The sequence below is a fragment of the Ziziphus jujuba genome, chromosome 1 (genome assembly GCF_031755915.1).
Source record: "Ziziphus jujuba cultivar Dongzao chromosome 1, ASM3175591v1".
Lineage (NCBI taxonomy): Eukaryota > Viridiplantae > Streptophyta > Magnoliopsida > Rosales > Rhamnaceae > Ziziphus > Ziziphus jujuba.
Genome location: NC_083379.1, coordinates 11,558,219 through 11,574,324, shown reverse-complemented (window position 1 = coordinate 11,574,324; position 16,106 = coordinate 11,558,219). Strand labels below are relative to the sequence as shown.

Sequence of the window (16,106 nt, the reverse complement as noted above, 5' to 3'; positions counted from 1 at the left end):
CCTTTTCAATTTTTTTTTTTTTTTTTTGGGGTTGATTTATGGGGGGGTTTTCTAGTAAAAGTATTTATGGAAATTATGAAAATTTTGGGGTTTTTTTGGGAAATTGAAATCCATCAATGGCCATCCTTGACGTTCATTAATTAATTAAAAATAAAAATCCATTAACCAAGCAGAGAAATAATAACATTGGAAAGTGGCAACACCATTTTGCATAGTGGTATGTGCTACGTTTTGATTTTGCCATCCACCTGAATTTAAACTTTATTGTATAAAAATTAAGTATGAGGGTAAGAAATATTACTCCAATAAGCTTTGTTTTATTATTTATTATTTTTTTATCATTATTTTATTTTAAAAAATTAGGTGGTAAAGTGATCCAAAATTCAATCCTTTTTTTGGACTTATTCACTATTATTTTATGGTCAAACTAATTTTGAGTTCGAGTTTGAAAATTATTTTTATTACTGAAATGTTACTCATGCACAAGTTGGTTTTTTGTTTTGTTTTTGATTTTGTTTTTGTTTTTTTTATTTTTTTTTCCCTTACAGTAACCTGTCACATTTGGATGATTACTTGACATGATGAACATGCAACTAATGCATAAGAAAGATTGGGACTATAATGTTATCCAAGGTTGTAATAAACTTGGCATTAAGGATTCTTTTTGACTAAGATGTAGTTACTAAAAATTTATATGATGTTGCAATACAAAAAAGGGCTGGGAGAGGGTTTTTGGTTAAGATACAAAGTATTTGAACTTGGTTATTCATGAAGCACGAAAATGCACTGACTTCTACTTCTTCGTCCATTGTTGAAAAGCCTGGTCTTTCTTCTCTTATGTAAATGGTTGTTCTTTAGCTTCTCTTTTTGCAGAGTTTAAGGATCCATAACTTACAGCAGAAGAAAAATGTTAAATGGACTGTATCCTGGTGGGCCTAACTGGCCTAATCTTCCGCATAGCTTGCTTGGCATAGGCCTAGCTTGATGGGATAACGTACATTGGTTCTTTCTACGCACCCTTTTTTACATGGAAAGTGATTTCGGCCTTTTGAAATTGCCTTTTTACCCCAATGTCCCTAATCTTTGGTATTGGCGTATTTTGCTTTTGAACTTTTGAAATTGGCACCTGCGCCTCTTTAATGGGCAAATTGTGCCATTGTACCCCAAAACATGGGTTTCTCTTCATTTGGACGGTACTTTTTTTTTTTTTAACATTACAAATTATTCTAAATCTCTATATATTTATAATTCAAATTCATGCTTTCATAGTATAAATAGAGATGTTTAACCATTGAAACTATCCTTTCATCAATTTGGAGGGTACCTTATTACCAGCTATTCACGTATGAAGTATGAATTGACCATAAAGAAAACAAAGATTTTTTGGTTATCTAGTAAATTAGGGTTTTACCAAATTCCATTTTTGCCTCTTAGTTAAGGTGATATTTTGATAGAGTTGGATCATTGGACCATCATGGTTGCAAAAATCGGCAACCTATGAATCTTTTCATGGTGATGATTTGATCTTACTCACCAAAAATGACAACCGCCAAAATGGGTAGCTTTAATAAATTTTGAAACATTGGTTAACGTTAATTGAGGTGTGGTTTTTTGTAGAGTTAGGTTGCAAGACCACTATAATTGCATAGATTAGTCTATAAATCTTTTGATGATAGTGTTAAGCTCTCATTTGTTAGAAAAATGGTGGTAGCCAAAGTGGGTGGCTTAGGTGACTCTTTTGCATTGGGCGGTGATTTTGTTGAAGTTGTTTTTGATTGAGTAACTTGAGTTACATCACATAACCATCATGGTTGCATAGATCGGTAGCCTACAAACCTTTTGGCGGTGGCAGGAATGGCAATTTGACTCATAAGGCTCGAAACCTGCAGTGCACCTCCCTTAACAGGCGGTTTTTTTTCCGCAAAATCGGGCTTGTGGGGTGAGCTCGGGCCAGTAGACTAAAACCCGGTTCGGGGCCAGGCTGAGCCCAAGGAATAATAACCTCGGCCCGAACCCGATCCGATAAATATATATTTATTTATTTATTTTTATATAATTTAATTTATGTAAAATAAAATCCTTGAGAAAAACAACCCATTTCATTTTCTTCTTGCTGCCGTCTTCAGTCTTCACCTTCACCTTCACGGCTTCACCTCACAGGCTCACAATCACAGTTGCTGCTACCTCACCAGATCCAAAACCATTCACCAACTCTCATCACCTTTCACCTTCACCTTCACCTCACAGGCTTATAGCTACTACCATTTGCCGCATCAGATCCAGACCATTTACCAATATAGGATCTTGTGTCTCTTATCTTTCCTTTATTTTTGTTTTTTCCTTTTTTTTCTTGTCTCAATTTTATTTCTTTAGGGTTTAGTCCTTCAAATTAATGTATATGACATATGATATAGAGTTCAGAGTTGATATCGATAATTTGAACAGAGGGTATGCCAAAAAAAAAAAAAAAAAAAAACTTTTCGTTTTCATCCTTGTTTTAGTATGGTTATGTGTCTGTGATGATGTGAAATCATGATTCTATAATAGTGGAGGGTTGTAAAAATATTTTTAGGTAGAGATTGGGAGATTAGTGTTAATCATGATTCATGTATATAGGAAGATCTAATAATAAATTACTTCATTTCCTTGCTAACTATAGTCTGCATTTTAATTAGTATAGGAGCCTATTATTGTGGAAAAAGCTCCGGTTGGTTGTTCAAAAGAGTTTGATGCTTGCTGATTGTGTAGGAGTTTGCTTCTCTCTAGAAAGGTCCTTGTACAGTACTTAACTAATATAAATAAATTCTTTTCGTTTTAAGTACAATAATAATTGTAAAGCTCATTTAAAATATGGACTTTGATATATTTTATTATACTTTTATTTTAAACTTTGATGTATTTTTTTGTAATTTCATTACATTTTAGTCACTTTATTTATATTTTATTTACAAAAAATTTATTTTATATAAATATGCAAAAAAATATATATATCAATTATAAAAAAAGGAAAAAAACCGTCCCGTCCCGTTCCTGATAGGGAAATCTCCATCTCCGCCCCGCATCTAAAGAAACGGAAAAAATCACGGAGATGGGATGAAAAATTTTCCACGGGAATAGAGATGGGATTTTAAAATGGATCCTACCCCGCCCCGTTGACATTCCTAGATGGTGGTAATAACGTTTTAAAATAATGGTTTTGAAGGGGGGGAGGGGGGGGGGGGGTGGGGTTGGGAAAAGGTAAATTTTGATGCTGCGGATTTTGATAGAGTTGGATGACGATAATACCATTGTTGCATAGGTCGACAGCTTGTTAACCTTTTTTGGCAATGGTGACGGTGGTATTAAGGTTTTATTTGCCAAAAATGGTGGTAGCTGGAGTAGGTGACTTAGATGAATGTCTTGCATATTTTGACTAAATTATTTAGGAATATTATTTAAGTGTTATTTTATGTGCAAATGACCAAATCACTCCTATTTTAAGCGTAGCACTCTTCATGTGCATGGCACATACCAATTTTGACACCCAAATCAAATGGAACCAACATTTTGGGCATAAAACTCTTAGTCTGCCTAAAAGAGGGAAACACCAACGCCAAATTAAAAAGTTTGGACTTGAGGCAAAGATGTCACCAATCATGACAAGTGAAGGCATAGATGCAAAAATAAAATAAAATAAAAGAAAAAAATGGGGTAAACTTTATTTACACCTCTTGGCTTTTGCCATAATTATACTTAGATCCCATATTTTTGAAAAATAATCGTTAATTTTTTTAATTTTCTATAATTATCAAAATAGATCCATTTGTTTTTTTTTTTTTTTTTTTAATTAAAGGTCACAAAAATATTACAAAGCAGCATTTTATAATTGAAGAATATTGTGAAAATATAATTATGACTTTTAACAATTAAATTAATTGCCAAAAATTAGCATATAGAGTCTAAAAGAATAATTTTAAAAATGTCAAATGCAACTGTAACTAAAATAAAAGAACAATAGATCGAAACCAATCAATAAATGAACAATTCATCAAAAAAAATATTGATAAAACAATAGATTTTTATTCTTATTTTCTTTTGACATTAACAGTCGAAGAATCAATATAAGCTAAATGAATAAATAAGTGCAGAAAATGAAACACTGCAAAATCGATTGCTACATGAAATTTGGTAAACAATTTTATTTTATTTTTTGCTAATTTGGTGAACAAAAAGTTGGTTCTATTAATATTATTTTTATTTATTATCATATTTTGCTGAAAACGATTATTATTGTTTTAAAATTTTGCATAAAAGATGAGTGTATGTAGAATCCAAAAAGACCATTGCAGGAAAAAAAGAAAAAAAGAAAAAAAGGAAATTGCAAATAGAATTCCTAATGAATGTAGAGGAGTGGTTTAACTACAAACCCATTTATTACCTTAAAGAACGTAAACCCAATCAAAAATTCACTAACCACTACACCCATTACACCCTTCCACGTCATCAATATCCCGGAAAAGAATACCATCTTTCTCGTTTTGAAAGCAACCATCAATATTCATCCAAAAAAAAAAAAAAAAAGGAAAAAAAAAATGCAACCACCAATAAACGACAATAACAAAAAGGAACAAACTCGCAATTTTTTATTAATAAAAAAAATTCGCTTTTTAATTATCCAAAAGGAAAAATAAAAATAATAAAAAGGAAAAGAACTTTTTAAAGTGTAAACGGTTCAATTTGCTTTTCTTTCAAGCTGAGCTACAATATACCTATCTATATAACCCGTTAGCCCAAGAGTTCCTTCATAGCGTCGCCTTTGTTTGCTCTCTTTTTTCTTAAATTTCTCTCTCCTGAGAGAGACATTGAAACGCCACAATTCCCAACACATTTATATATTCCGCGTTTTTCTTTTCTTTAAAAGTCTCCAACTTTCCCATTATACGAAACCCGAGATCCAATATTGTTCTTGTGGGTCTCTCAAAAATCCAATCTTTTTTAGTTCCTATATAAGATCCCAAAAAAAGGAAAAAAAAAAAAAAAAAAAAAACCCAATACTGAGCTGCTGAGATTTTGGGTCTTATAGTTATCAGAAGCACCGCCCAATTGCCAAAGATGTGTTGTGGAGGCAGGATATGCATGCTGTGCACGTGCCTGATACTGGTAGTGGTGCTGATCGGGTTGTTATTCGGGTTTGGAGTATTCAAGAATGGCTTCCACAAGCTCAAAGACACCGTCAATTACTGCGATCCAACTGCTCATGGATCTTTATGTGGAAGACCCTTCTTGGGTTTTGCAGCACCTCCTCCATTCTAAGAATTTTTTTTTTTCTTTTTAATTTTTATGCTCTTTTTTTTTTGAATATTTTTTTGTCTTTTTATTTTAGTTTGTAAATTTTTATTTTGGAATTCATGGGTACTTGAACTATTTAGGAATCTGGGTTGTTCTTGGGATGTCATGTTGATTTTTTTATAAGTATTTCCTGGGTTTATTATTATTATTATTATTATTATTATTATTTTTGTAGTTGTTGATAATGGTTAAATAATTTTTAATGTTTTGATGCTTTCTGTATGCTGTTTGCCATAGATTTTTTATTTTTTATTTATTTATATATATATATATATATATATGCCAATGCTTTGGAAAGATGTTGTTTTAAAATGGTTTAATCAATTTATTGATTAGATCGTTATACCAAAAAAAAAAAAAAAATGAAATAAAATTATTGATTAGATCTGCTTCTGTGCTGCCTTTGTCACCGTTATTCCTTTTTTCTTAAGTTAATTGGATTTGGAAAAAATGATTTCTTAAGTCATGTTGTTTGGTTAATGATTTTTCAATCAGTTCACATTGTATTGGACAAGCCACGTAGCTTCCCGTTTCAGCCTCACAGGTACCATATGACTTCTACGTAGTGTGGAAGTCCACCTAACTGGAACAAGATTGAACTCTTCTTGCATACCAATAAATTGCCATTCTATCCAGTTTTGCAATAAAAGTGTCATCTTGTATGTAATTTAATTCCCCATGAAATTTGGTGCTTAATTATTTTATCTGAACTTTCAATAAGTTAATGCTGAGAAGCAATCAAGTTAGACTATAGGAGTCCAAATGCAGCTTTAGTCTGGCTTTCATCCGATGGTAAACTCTTCACCTCCACCATTAGATGTTTTTCCTTTAGAAATTATTGTAGCCCAAAGAAAAAAAAAAAAAAAAAAAAAAAAGGTAAAAGAAAAAGAAAAAAGCCCACAGCTTTATTAAATTGGCTGTGAAAATGAATGGCATTTTAAAGCATGATACAGGCATAAGAAGAGAAGTACATTTTGTTCATTTTAAAGCATGATACAGACATAAGAAGGGAAGTTCATTTTGTTTATTCTCAAAATTTATATGCACATGGGTCATCAAGAGTAGAAAATTGATGCGCTTTTTTACAACAATGGCCAAAACTAAAGGGGACAGAAACACCGATTTTATGAATATATCCTGTATAAGCTCACAGCAAAATTGATTTGATGATGTACAATTTCATGCCACAGCAAAAAAGATAAGAGGCAGGGACCAAAAAAAAAAAAAAAATTGTAACAGCATGACACCAGTGAACTAAACTTTATGTCAAAACTTTTCCTAAGAATATCCATTTGGTGTCTCCCCGGTCCTTGCTGATCTTTTCTGTAAATCTGCATCATAATGTTGAAAAGCAGCATCCAATGCCTGCAAATAAAAAACAATGACCTTTGTCCATGAGTTCTACCGTAACCATTGCTAAGATCATTTCATTTTTATTAGATGAGGTCTAAAGATAAGTCAACCGTGAACCAAAATTTTGAAGAACATCCGTGAAATGAAAACCTCTGCTAACTAGTACTACCATGCTACAAGACCATTGTTTATCCCTCACAAAGATGAGGCTGCAAACAAGTGAATCAGGAACCAGGCAACCAGAGTAAACAGGAAAGAAGCATAAGGGGTTCAACTGAATGAATGTCTTGCACCAAGGAGCTAAAAACACAACAAACCAGCTTGAATCTAGGATGGCAGAAGATATTATCACTGTTGAAACAAGTTTTCCATTGTTGCAAGATAAGATGGTTCAGCTCCAAAGGCATAGCTCAGTAGCATATGATAAAAAAGATCAGTTTCTGTTCTCTACAACAGACCCATGCACAATCCTTTCTTTTTGGTTTCAATTTTTGTTGGGCTGAATTGGGGGCCGGGGGGAGTGGTTAGGATAAACATAATTATGGAAGGAACAACTGGAAATTGGCAACCACCACGAAAGGCAACCAAGCCTCTAAAGAACTTAAAACTTGCAACTTAAATATTTAAAGCAACAAAACAAAGACACAAAATATATCTTTAAAAAAAATAGAGAAATGATGATTTCTTAATAAGTAAATGCAAAAATCTCTCAAATAAATGTAAATGGAAAGAAAGTGTTGACCTGATGCATTGGTCGAACAAGGAGGGAAACCTGGTGCCGGAAATCTGACTGCATTGACGCTTTTATATCCTAGGATTTGATTAAAGATTAAACACTACGAACATTAAAAGTGTCCATATAATATCAGTGGATTTGAGTCTAATGAGATACCTCTAGCTGTCGGTAAATTTGTGACATCGCATCCTTCAGTCTAGTTACCTGCATATCAACACGTGAATGAATCCCATAAAATGAAACCATAAAAATAGAGTATACCTAAATGAGAAAAGCACAAATATATTCTTTTTGTTTGTTCCCAACAGTTTGAGCCTCTGATGACTTTGGCTCTGACCATGAAATATAGAATTTTTACATAACATGCAACATTTTGGAAAAACTACAATAAAAAAATACAGAACAGTTTAGGTTTCAAAGGTTAAACTTCTAAAGTATATCAAGAAGAGACGAACAAAAAAACCAGATCTATAGAGTTGCCGAAGTTTGAAGCCATAATTGGATTTCATAAAATCATGCAATCGATGATTTTAGGTTATATGGAATATAGGAACCTCTGTGTTACTAATAAAGTTAAAGCAAACCTTGGTATTAAGATATGTTGTTGTAATTGGATATGAAGACCAGAAATGTCGCAGTAGTTCTTGAATGGACATCCAATGCTGGAAAGAAGAAATGTGTTTCCTAACATGAGAAAACCAAAAAAAAAAAAAAAAAAGAAAAAAAAAAAAGGGAAAGAAAGAAAAAGAAAAGAAAAGAAGAAGAAGAAAAGAAGCAAAATCTAATGCGGTAAACATTGTGGTTAATCAACTATGAGATAAACAAAGTACCTGGAGTCAGATTTTTGTTTTTCACAAAGTCGATAATTCTTATTCATTAATAAAAATGACAAATAAGCTGGTGTCAACTCACATGTAGAAGCTCCTCTTTAGTTGTGTTTGGCAACCTGTCAAGAATACTTTCCTGAGGATTCTTTCCAAGTTGATACTTGTTACTTGAGATATTCTGTGTCAACCCATTGAAAACCTAGACCATAGAATTTGACAGTTACAAATTCTTACTGCAGAAGCATACACATTGCAATAGATATATATATTTATATCTATTCACGTCCTTCACATAAATAGCATAGTAAAAGCCGGCAACAAAGATTTAATTACCATAAGAGCTACTTCGGGCTTAACTATGGGATCATTTAATCCCCTAGTCTTTATTTCAGATATGGACTTCCTCAAGGAGCCATACACTTCTTCATTAGTCAGGTTGCATTTCATTTGTTCTGTTCCAGCTCTAGTGTCATCCAAAGATCTTAGCGCATTAGCTTGTTGTGCATCAAAGTATTCTCGGGGGTCCTAGTTCAGAAAGAACATGAAACACCATTTTAAAACAACAGAAACCTGAAAAATATTTATCATAATAATGTAGATATAATGAACCTTGATACACAGTGGAGCAAAAGGATGATCATGAGGTGCCTGGAGGTCCTCTATCTCAGTCATCCTAGAAATCCTCTCAAGCCTCTCCTGGCTTGCATTTTCATTAGTTTCTGCAAAATCACAGTAGAAATAAGCTAAGCAGCTATGCTAGGAAGAGTAGCAAAACTGAGGGAAACAGCATAACATCCAAATTAACAAAATAAACCATGCTAACCGGGTCTTGACCGCACAAGTGCCTGTGCAACAATTCTTGGATCTTCCAAGTCCACATCTGTAAAAACAATTCATAAAACCACTATTATCTTACTAACTATTGGAGGGAAAAAAGAAATGAAAACAAGAAGAAGAGTAAAGAAGAGAAAAAGACAAAGAGAGTCTGGTTTGAAAAATAACTCTATTAAAGATAGACGTTGTATGTTATTTTACAAGTTAACTAACATAAAGAATAAAATATATTCACAGTAAAATCTTACCTACAGCTCTTCCTTCGAGAACAACAGCACCTTGTCGGTTAAGGTCTTGTGACAAAGTCCTCTTGTAATGCTCCTGCTGTGATTCACTTATATCCTTGCTACCATCACGAAAGATGCCATGATCCTGAATTAAAAAAGTAGCAATTGATAACAAACTTAAGATATAGAAGAACTCAAAGCACCCTTGACACCCTTCCATTATAAGTATATATATACAACCTTCCTTCTGAATAGCAGATTCAAAAAGTTATCACTCTTCCTAATTTTTTTGGTTGGTAATCAAAAGAAACCCTATTGACAATATTACATCATTGATTAAATATTTTAATTAGCTAAAATATCAACCAAATGCAGGTAACAAAGACAAATGTAAAATAGGACCTGTCAAAATAGAACAACCTCCTACATAGATCACAGAACTTTTATAATATAATAGAATGAAGAATGAAACCATAAAACGTACTGGTAGATGGGTATAGTCATCTCCTTGGTCAGCTTCCATGTCTAAAGTTGGATCAACACGTCTGATCTGCAAACAAGACAAAACAATAAGGACAAATATTCCAAGCTTTCTATGTATTCATAAAATATAAATGCAACAGAAATGTTACAACATTATTAAAATGGAGAAAAACAAAAAGAAAATATCACTCCAAAACAGCACCTTCTGGCGAGCTTCTCTCGCCAATATATCATCATCCTTAAGAAACATGGCCAGTTCCTCATCTTCAGCTGCCTCTGCTGCAGCTGCAACAGCATTCTTTGTACTGTGAAGGTATTCAGCTCTAAAATATTTACTCCAGAAGTCTTTCTCTGTCATCTGGGAGTCAAAAATCAAGGGAAAAAGGCAAAGCATAATCTGAGCAAACTAAGAAACCAACAGACACAGTACTAATTAGATGGTCCTTTTACGCCTACCCCTCAATAAATAAACAAGGGTGAGAATCGATATGGTAAACACCCAGACAATGGAGGAAATTGCTTCAACATCCACACTACCTTACTGGGAACAAAATTAAGGAAAGCCTGATGAACAGCCGGTTTCAGAACAAAAATCTGAAAAATAATAATAATAATAATAAAATAAAAAAGAAAAGAACAGTTAGCAGGAAAGAAATTATTGCAGGAAAACTAAGTCAGACTCTCTTCCAGAGTATTGGCAAAAAAAAAGCAAATCTGTGAAGTTAAAGCTGGACAGAGTATTTGCAAAACAAGCAAATCTGTTAAGTTAAAGCAGGATTGAGTCTTATACACAAAAGACATAACAAACTATAAGGAGGTTATAGATCAGTACAAGAAAAGTCACACATATATGATGAATATATATAGAAAGCAAGAAATCCTATCAAAGATAATCATACGCCAAACTTGTGAATCCTTCATCTGGCTCCAGCAACTAAGAGTCAACCCAGACTCTAGAAACAACAAAGGATAATCACTGTTGCACAATGGTAGACCGTCTTTCAAACAAACTGTACGATAAACTATCTCATGATATTATTCTAAAACGAGTAGATCAACAACTCTATGGTCAGAAGAACAAAAAAGCCCAGGGTTCTCTGACCAATTCAAAAATACCCCCGTAAAGACCTGGCAATGCCCTTTGGTCTTACCTATTAAATTATCTCAAGTATTATCAGACAATGTGGAAGTTTCAAAAATCTAGCATAAAAATGTTTCTACATGAGCAACAGTCACATGGCAAAAACATTTAATAAATTTAAAATTCTTGCATGAAGTGCAACAAGTACAGACTCAAAAGGCATGCACAATGACTAGAAAAACAAAAAAGATAAGTTTGATAAGCATTGCAGAAATTTGAATGACTTGCTAAAACTATTTTCAAGGTAAAGAAACAAAAAAGGGATCGAAGGTGCAAAGAAAGAAACATGCCTGATATTTGATCTCTGGTGTCAAACTAAATGTGACCTTGTTTGTCTGTAAAACACAGAAAAATAAAAACAAAGAGATTTTCATATAATAAAAAACAAGCTAAAACAATAAGAAAAAGACGAAATAATCAATAAAGGAGCAAATGAAATCTTCTCTTTCTTCAGTATATGGAAGACAGCTCTATTCATAAAGCATCAAGCAGGTGGCTGGGTGCAAACCGTGTATGGTAACTAAACAAATCTCACCACAAGCACTCTGTAAGAATGTTAGAAGATGAGAGAGAAAGAGAGAGAGAGTCTGCTGTACCCGACCATCAGTCATTGGTTTGGTATCCAATATCATTGAATTTTTGAAACCAACCCGCTGTTTTAACTTTCTGTAGTTATCTCCATCAAGCAATTTCTGTAATAATGCGACAAAATCAATATTTAACAAAAAATTGTTCATCAACAAAAACAGTTGATGAAACAAGAAATATCCAATGTAAGATTAAAGAACTCAAAAAAACTAATAAGCAACCTTCCTTGTTGCCCAGAACTCTGATTCTGTCAACACGCCACCAATCACAAATTGCTTATGAAGTTTCTGCAACTCACTGCAGTGGATTAATTTAGGTGCAATCAACAGAAAGTTTAAAAAATCATCAGTCATCTAGTGAAGACACTACATCCGGTGGAAAATAGTTTATTAATAAGGAAGATCAAGTTAATTATTCTTAAAAACGGTACAAAGTCCAACCTCCAACCATCTTTGAAAATGCAAATTATAAGAGTTTCCCAATGATCCATTAAAACTTATACAAGCAAAGGTAAAACACCTAATACAAAGTATAATTCGTAAAACCAAATCAACTGGTGAAACGGAAGAAGAAAAATGTACTAAAAGAGGAAGTAGGAATACCTACATTCACCTTCTGGGAGAGAAGATCATGTAGAATAATAACCAAGTATGGCAGTTTCTTAGGCATGGGTTATTTTCTATCTATGTTGTGATTCAACTTATAGTTGTATTATATTTCTTTTAAAATGTACTGTCAGTAGAAGTTGATCAGTTTAAAGTACATGATAAGGTTGCAGAAATACTATTTGAACCAATATATGCAGAAATCATATGAGTTGCTAGTGATTCTTTACTGTTGGGGTGTATTTTATTGGAAACGGAGATAACGCTGCATTTGATTCAATAAAAGTAAAATATGTCCATGAAACGGACAAAAGACATCAACATGTAAGCTTTCTGGTAGCATTAGAACAGAAGCATAAATTTACCTATTCTCTCGCAAGAGCTTCATCCTGAGCTCCATTTCTGTGGTACTGAGTTGCTCATCAAGATGCGTAACGGCAGATCCCTCAGAAGCAACTTTTGTAGCAGGAGAAACTTTTGCCACAGAAGCAGCTTTTGCAGCCTCCCCAGATTTTGCAAGGGCATTGCCTATCCAAAAGAACCAGATGCCACATTTAATTTCACCCAATGCACCAAGACACATAAGATTAAAGAAAACAATGAGCAGAAATTGCAAAATCCATTAAATGGAAAACAATAAAGGTAAAGACATCAAAACATTTTTCTCAGATCTTAAATCAGATATTGTGACAAAAATTCTTAATCTGATTGAAAAGAAGAAGATCCAAACTATAGTTTCTCACTGCTTCATTTTCAACAAGTAATAACACTATTCTTCATGCAAATGTATATTTTTTAATCTTTAATTATTAAATCTTTCATCAATGACAAATGACAATAAGAAAGAGGTAAAGCAGAATGTGAAACTGAAAGTGGAAATAAAATTAATATCAATTATCCTGATAGGCCATGGCTGTCACTCAAACTTACCTACAAATTCTCGGCATATATGAAGATCAGAAAAGCTTTCAAACTCAAATATGTAACTTCCCCCCTGGAACAACGCAACATTGAGTTTTTTCATATTACAGTCCAAGATTTTAAAGGGCATACCATTTGGTGAATACAACGGCAATCCAACGAAATAAATTAACAAATTTCCACTATAATGACTTCAAAAATCAATCTCCAAGAAGCAAAATCAGTGATGGATAGATGAGTGGGCATAAAAATATCCTGGGGGCTTAACAAATCAGGATATAAAATTAAAGCAAAACCTGATCATGGGGGAGATTAAGCCAAGGTGGTTTATTTGAGCCCTCCTTTGTGTGCTTGTGACCTGAACATTCCCAACAAGGATGAACAAAACCAAAGAAGATTAATGAAAAAGAAAAGACACCATTGTGTTACCATGATGCTTACACCAAATCAAATAATAAGCCACTAATGCAAAAGAGCAAACTGGTTTAAAAGCAAATACCTTTAATATGTCTAAATTCAACATCTAGCTTTGTAGCAGACGTGGGATCACTTGGCCTGAATAAAAGCTTATTTTCATTCTGCGTCAGGTACAAATTCTTTAAAATTTATTTTAAAAAAAGAAGAAGAAAATATTGAAAAAAAAGAAAATATTGAAAAAAGATTCCGCAAATTTTCTTTTTTTTAATTCAATGGATTAATTGGATAGCAGAAATGCACCATTTTGAGAACACCAGGAGTTCCAGGGTCCTTCACTGAGATCTTGTATTTAGCTCGCTTGATCACCTCCCTACTCGACATCTTCGTCTTCGTCACCCACAAACCGATTAATAATCCAATAAAAAAAAAATGCTTTTTTTTTTATTTTTATTTTTCGATCAACGAAATCAAAATCAATCAAATTGAAAAATCTTGGAAAATGGGGTTAAAATTTGTTTCAAAAAAAATGTTTTTTTGAAGGGGATCTAGGGCAGCGTAGTATGTATAGAAAGAAAGAAGGCGAATAATGCAGAATTATATACTATATTATATATGTAAGTATGTGTAAATTACTCAGAGAACGCTATGTGTAAATTACTCAGAGAACGCTAGGGTTTTAGGGAAATGGGGGAGAGTGAGGAATTCTGATTAAGGGGTTTAAGGCTAGAAAAGGAGACAGCTCCTCTATCTCTCTCTCTCTCTCTCTCTCTCTTTCACTCACACTCCGAGTCTTCCCAGTGGCTGCTTTTAGCGCCAACAGAGGAATTTATTAGTCATTTTGCGATGAACATCGAGCGAATAGGAATATGGCCTTTCTTGCATATACATACCTACCACTAATGTTCAAGAAGTTGTATTTTTCTATTTTATTAATTATATATTTTTGTGGTTGTATTTTTTATCTTTCAATTTTTAGAATATGTGTTGGTTCACTTGTAAACTACTATGAAATGAGAAAATGAAAAAAATATTATAAATAATATAAAATTAGAACATGTCGATTTTGATTATCAAGTTTCAATCTGTCACATTCTAGCTCAATTGGATTTATGCTTGGAATTGAATGAAAGAAAAGATGGGTTGAATGAAAAAAAAATAATAATAATAAAAAATAAAAATATTTATTAATAATTATTATTTGAATAATTCGTAAGTAAAAAAAATATATGAAATAATAAATATATTTTCATGTAATAATATTAATGGTAATTTTGAAATATTTAAAAATTTATTAAAAGTTTTTGTTTTCCATTTTTTTTTTGGGTCAATTTATATAGGAAAACAAATTTGGTTAAATTAAAAGAATTAATATATTATATTTCTTTTCTTCCCTCGTTTTAATTATTCAAAAAAATTTAAAATTTTTTCTATTATCTTCTATTTTATCAATTCAAGAATAGTGGAAATCAAGTTAATTCAATTGTTTCGTGGCTTATATTTATACCTTCGAAATTGTTTTACATAGTAAAAAAAAAATATATATTTCAATTCGATTTTTTTTTTCCAATAATGATTAATAGATTTGTCATATTTAACCAATATTTTTTATTAAATATTTAGTTAATATTATTATTGGCTATAATTTATAGCTTCTCATGTTACAATTTAAAACCTGTATTTTTAAGCTAATACTTCTAAACCATTAATGATTGTTAGTTAAAAATTCAATTGAGTGAAAATAAAATAAATTAATTTTTTTTGAACATTACAAATTAACTCAAATCATTGCATCCCCATGACTCGAAGCATAGGTAGAAACAAATTAAAATTTAAAGATTTAAATTAAAATAAATTAACAATTAAAAGTGTGACTTTTCCAAATTAAAAATTATTAAAATCTAATTGATCGTTATCATTGTTAATATTTGAATTATATTGATATTTGCACTTTAATTTTTAAACTCTTTTTGGGACATTTTAGTTATAAACTTTCATTTTTGTTATATTTTGTGTTCGCAATTTTTTTAATCTAATTTTTATTAATTTTTTGGTATGCAATGCATTTGTACCACACGCAAAAAAGATTTTATGAAGTTGTTTAATTATATGATTTTATTTTTTTTACACTACAATAAATGTGTAAATCTCAAAACTATTCAAAATAAACTAAAAATAATTTTAAGGATCAGTATACAATAAAAATTAAAATCCAAAAACTAAAATATATATATAAAAAAAAAATTCAGAATCAAAATGTAAATATATGAATTGTGCCTCTCTGGCGCCAATGGTCAAACCACTTCACATGATTTTGACCCAAAAAAAAAAAAACCACAAATAATTAGCAAAATATTGAAATAATTATTAGTTTTTCCCTTTTGAATAAGATAAATTATACAACAAACCAAAATAGATTTCGCCGATTTTTTTTAAACAAGTAGTAGTAATGTAAATTTGCCTTTACTGATCAAAATATCCAGAGATATTAAGAAATATTTAATCTTTTACCAATGTTTTAAAATTTCAATTTATCATTTGAAATATAGAAATATATGAGAAAAATTGGATGAGTCCATTTATTTTCAGAAATTATTATTATTATTTTTTAAAATTTTTAAATGTGAAGGTAACTTAAGGATGAAGAGG

At 31.8% G+C, this 16,106-nt stretch overlaps 2 protein-coding genes across 2 annotated transcripts; one reads left to right on the top strand and one right to left on the bottom strand.

Annotated features, from left to right (window-relative positions):
* Positions 1–4,727: 4,727 nt before the first annotated feature.
* LOC107417696 (uncharacterized) lies at positions 4,728–5,546 on the top strand. Its single transcript, XM_016026333.4, has one exon. It carries the CDS (start codon positions 5,092–5,094, stop codon positions 5,290–5,292), a length of 201 nt encoding a protein of 66 aa, XP_015881819.1. The 5' UTR covers positions 4,728–5,091; the 3' UTR covers positions 5,293–5,546.
* Positions 5,547–6,332: 786 nt separating this feature from the next.
* Positions 6,333–14,392, bottom strand: LOC107417688 (general transcription and DNA repair factor IIH subunit TFB1-1). Its single transcript, XM_016026325.4, has 20 exons — positions 13,761–14,392; positions 13,543–13,621; positions 13,340–13,401; positions 13,053–13,116; positions 12,488–12,650; positions 11,739–11,814; positions 11,526–11,621; positions 11,220–11,264; positions 10,326–10,382; positions 9,991–10,146; positions 9,790–9,855; positions 9,327–9,450; positions 9,068–9,124; positions 8,854–8,963; positions 8,578–8,769; positions 8,330–8,443; positions 8,002–8,079; positions 7,574–7,621; positions 7,424–7,492; positions 6,333–6,693 (listed from the first exon to the last, which is right to left on the bottom strand). Exons 1-20 carry the CDS (start codon positions 13,839–13,841, stop codon positions 6,607–6,609), a joined length of 1,824 nt encoding a protein of 607 aa, XP_015881811.2. The 5' UTR covers positions 13,842–14,392; the 3' UTR covers positions 6,333–6,606.
* Between the last annotated feature and the right edge of the window lie 1,714 nt (positions 14,393–16,106).

Coding starts and splice junctions, on each gene's coding strand:
- LOC107417696 (XM_016026333.4), top strand. CDS start 5,092: ATGTGTTGTGGAGGCAGGATATGCATGCTGTGCACGTGCCTGATACTG.
- LOC107417688 (XM_016026325.4), bottom strand. CDS start 13,841: ATGTCGAGTAGGGAGGTGATCAAGCGAGCTAAATACAAGATCTCAGTG. Junction 13,402..13,542: donor TGAATTTAGACATATTAAAG/GTATTTGCTTTT, acceptor GGGAATGTTCAG/GTCACAAGCACACAAAGGAG. Junction 7,493..7,573: donor AAATTTACCGACAGCTAGAG/GTATCTCATTAG, acceptor ATCAAATCCTAG/GATATAAAAGCGTCAATGCA.